Source organism: Triticum dicoccoides, chromosome 4B (assembly GCF_002162155.2).
Source record: "Triticum dicoccoides isolate Atlit2015 ecotype Zavitan chromosome 4B, WEW_v2.0, whole genome shotgun sequence".
Taxonomy (NCBI): domain Eukaryota; kingdom Viridiplantae; phylum Streptophyta; class Magnoliopsida; order Poales; family Poaceae; genus Triticum; species Triticum dicoccoides.
Window position 1 is genome coordinate 526,902,343 of NC_041387.1, and position 4,235 is coordinate 526,906,577.

Below are 4,235 nucleotides of genomic sequence, written 5' to 3' on the forward strand. Positions count from 1 at the left end.
AGGGTAGGGCGCGCCCCCCTTTAGGGCGCGCCCCCTGTCTCGTGGGCCCCACGGGCGGCCACCGACGTACTTCTTCCTCCTATATAAGCCTACGTACCCCGAAAACATCCAGGGAGCCAACGAAACACAATTTCCACCGCCGTAACCTTCTGTATCCGCGAGATCCCATCTTGGAGCCTTCGCCGGCGCAACGTCGGAGGGGGGATCGATCACGGAGAGCTTCTACATCAACACCATAGCCCCTCCAAAGAGTTGTGAGTAGTTTACCACAGACCTTCGGGTCCATAGTTATTAGCTAGATGGCTTCTTCTCTCTTTTTGGATCTCAATACAATGTTCTCCCCCTCTCTTGTGGATATCTATTCGATGTAAACTCTTTTTGCGGTGTGTTTGTAGAGATCCGATGAATTGTGAGTTTATGATCAAGTTTATCTATGAGAAATATTTGAATATCCTCTGAAATTCTTTTATGTATGATTGAGTTATCTTTGCAAGTCTCTTCGAATTATCAGTTTGGTTTGGCATACTAGATTGATCTTTCTTGCCATGGGAGAAGTGCTTAGCTTTGGGTTCAATCTTGCGGTGTCCTTACCCAGTGACAGAAAGGGTTGCAAGGCACGTATTGTATTGTTGCCATCGAGGATAAAAAGATGGGGTTTATATCATATTGCATGAGTTTATCCATCTACATCATGTTATCTTGCTTAAGGAGTTACTCTGTTCTTATGAACTTAATACTCTAGATGCAGGCAGGAGTCGGTCGATGTGTGGAGTAATAGTAGTAGATGCAGGCAGGAGTCGGTCTACTTGTCACGGACGTGATGCCTATATACATGATCATGCCTAGATAATCTCATAATTATTCACTTTTCTATCAATTGCTCGACAGTAATTTGTTCACCCACCGTAGTACTTATGCTATCTTGAGAGAAGCCACTAGTGAAACCTATGGCCCCCGGGTCTATCTCTTATCATATTTGCTTCCAATCTACTTCCAATCTACTTTTATTTGCGTCTTCACTTTTTGCATCTATATTATAAAATACCAAAAATATATTTATCTTATCATACTATCTCTATTAGATCTCACTTTCGCAAGTGGTCGTGAAGGAATTGACAACCCCTTTATTGCGTTGGTTGCGAGTTCTTTATTTGTTTGTGTAGGTGCGTGGGACTTTTGAGGAGCCTTCTACTAGATTGATACATTGGTTCTCAAAAACTGAGGAAAATACGTACGCTACTATTGCTGCATCACCCTTTCCTCTTCAAGGAAAACCAACGCAAGCTCAAGACGTAGCATAAAACAAAACTTGATTGCTTGCACTTATCGTAGCTATAAATAACCTCTTGGGTCATACTAAAATTGGCCAAATAGCAAAGTCCTCCTTGATAATATTCATGCAAAACTGATCAATTTTCACCCAATGGAAAGATAATAATTGTAACAATGAAGCATTTGCCTAAATAGAGCACTGACTTTTTCTATAGAGATAGAAATCTTTTTTTGCTCATGAATATCCAGAAGCATCTCAAAGATTATTTTTTAAAATATTTTTATTTTTTTAATTTAGATTTTTTTTATTTTTAAGATTTATTTTCCTTTGTGTGTGAAGATACGCTTGGACTCTATATATTTGACCTTGACCTTGGTAAACTACACTTCTACGAAGTATAAAGCAACAGCACCAAGCATCAACAACATCCAACAACAATCCAGGTTCGAGTTCAAGAAAAGGGATAGGGAAGAAAAGTTAACAAGTACGGCTGGGGGTAAACTACACTTCTAGCGGGAGTGTTGTTCGTTGTCGCACATTTTATTCTCTTTTTGCACTATGCATGTACCCCTCTCTATTGAAGTTTTTGTTAGTCCTCGCGCTTGACTGAATAATACAACTTGAAAAACGTTCTTATATTATGGGATGGAGGGAGTAACTTATTAAGAAAAAAAATAAGGAACAATGTCATTAGAATTTACAGAAAAATATTTCTTAGTCTTTTTGGTAATATTAACAATATAATGATATAATTTCGTAAGGAAAATAAAGGTCAGAGATACACCTATAAAAATGTATCACTGTCCAAAATGTCATGTATTATATACAATTGTGAAGATGGTAAATAGGACTAAAAATATCTACATGGTATAAAAATAAATACTCGGCACATTCCATGCATTTGCGAGGGCCACTCTTCTAGATTAACAAAAGAACATATATAGAAGGGCAATGGTGATGATACATATTAAACATGACTGATTTACAACATGCTCAGTTCGAGGGACATCTCATCTCCAAGCAATTACATATAGCTAGATGGACAAGGGCGGCGATGACAAGCCCTTTCCAAATTAGCAGTACAAGGTTTCAAAAAGTCAGCAGAAAGACAAAACCACCACCGTACGTGGAGTTCTTCATGCTAGGATTTGCACCGTGAAGCACATATGCTAGCAAACATCTAGCTAGCTACGCCTACACTACATGGCCTTGTTCCACATCGCTAGTGGTATTCTGAGCACGTTCTTCATCTGTGGTGTCGCCGGTGGGATGACCTTGATCCGCTGCAGCAGGTTCTCCTTCGTTCCTGGCGTCGCCGGTGGGATGATCTTGATACGCCCAAGGTTCTTCTTGGGTGTCGCCGGCGGAGTGAACTTGATCCGCAGCACAGTCTTATTCTTGAGTGTCCCCGCCGACACGATCTTGATCCGCATAACGTTCCTTACTGGCGGCAACGACTTTGACACGTCGTCGGTGGGGGTAGGGAGCTTGGGCTCGAACCACGGGAGCTGGAGCGCGGCGGCCGTCGTCAGCCGCCTAGCTGGGTTGCACTCGAGAAGCCCTTTCAAGACTTGGAAGCCGTCCTGGGACAAGGTCTCCCGGGGGAAGAGGTTTCCCAGCGTGTTTGTGTTGTGCTGCTGCGCCTGCGCGGAGAAGAACACTCGCGGCACCTCGGCCGCGACGAAGTCCGGCCACGTGCTCTCGTCCGGGAAGCCAAGAACGCGGAAGATGGCCGAGAGCTGGGCGGCCCTGTCGTCCTTCTTGTCGGCCTTGAACAGCATCCTGCCGGTCAGCATCTCGGCCATGACGCATCCCAGCGACCACACGTCGACGCCCGCGTCGTAGTCCGGCCTCCCCAGGAGCATCTCGGGGGCCATGTAGGGCATGGTGCCGGCGAACTCGTACGGCTTCCTCGCGGTCTTCAAGGACATGGCCAGCCCGAGGTCGCAGAACTTTAGGATCTTTCCTCCTTCCCCGACCAGGATGTTGTGGGGCTTGATGTCGCGGTGGAGGATGCCGTGCTTGTGCGTCTTGTTGGCTCCGGTGAGGAGCTGCCACATGTAGGCTTTCACGATGGCCTCCGGTAGCGGCGGCCTCTCGGACAAGAAAGCGTGGAGGTTGGGCCCGACGTAGTCCATGGCGAGGCAGAGGTTGTAGGTCTCAGGGTCGCGGAAGAGTCCGTGGGAGCCGACGACGTAAGGGTTCGGGGTGCAGGCCTCGAGGAAGCCGGCCTCGTCCTGGATCTCTTTGTTGGCGGTGACAAGATCGCCGCTGCAGCGGAGGACCTTGATGGCGACGGTCTTGCCCGTGACGCGGTGGCGCGCCTTGAGGACGGCGCCGAAGCTGCCCTCGCCGAGGCAGGGCGTGTCATCGAACTCGAAGGCCGCGGTGCTGCCGATGCGGACGCGCCTCCTCTTGCAGCAGGAGATTTCTGGTTCTTGATCCGTCCCGTGGCCGGCAGCTGGTCGCTTGCCGGCAGCCATGGCGCTCGAGCTGGACTAGGGCTTCGCTTCGCGTGGACTCGGGGCTTGGCGATGGATCGGAGGTGGAAGCAGGAGATCGAGGAAAGGGGGGAGGGAGCTAGGGTTGAGCTAGAGCAACGCAAACATTTCTGTATATATAGATCGTGCATGAATGCGCGATCGACTAGGCTACGTATTGGGTACTGACCGCGCGCCACCCGGATTCCATCCATCAGCCCTGCATGCGTATTCTTTAAGCAAACCGCGTGCAGATGGAGTTCGATATTGCTCTGGCTATGGCTGCTCATGTAGTTAGCCCTGCTATCCGTATTGTGAATTTGTGATTGTACTCGGAGTAAATCGAGTCAATTGCATGGCTTGCATGTTGTGCTAGCTTGCACTACAAGTCAAAGGATGTTGCCATACGGACGGTTTAGTCAAAGTTGGAGTTGGCTGTTGTGCGCATGGCCGAGTATGTTTCTGTGTGTGCACATGTACAT

At 47.7% G+C, this 4,235-nt stretch overlaps 1 protein-coding gene across 1 annotated transcript; it reads right to left on the reverse strand.

Moving 5' to 3' along the window:
- Positions 1-2,472: 2,472 nt before the first annotated feature.
- Positions 2,473-3,756, reverse strand: LOC119294409 (putative cyclin-dependent kinase F-2). The gene has a single exon (XM_037572586.1). It carries the CDS (start codon positions 3,754-3,756, stop codon positions 2,473-2,475), a length of 1,284 nt encoding a protein of 427 aa, XP_037428483.1.
- Positions 3,757-4,235: the final 479 nt, after the last annotated feature.

Bases quoted from the DNA above. Each gene is read 5' to 3' on its own strand.
- LOC119294409 (XM_037572586.1), bottom strand. From the start codon at position 3,756: ATGGCTGCCGGCAAGCGACCAGCTGCCGGCCACGGGACGGATCAAGAA.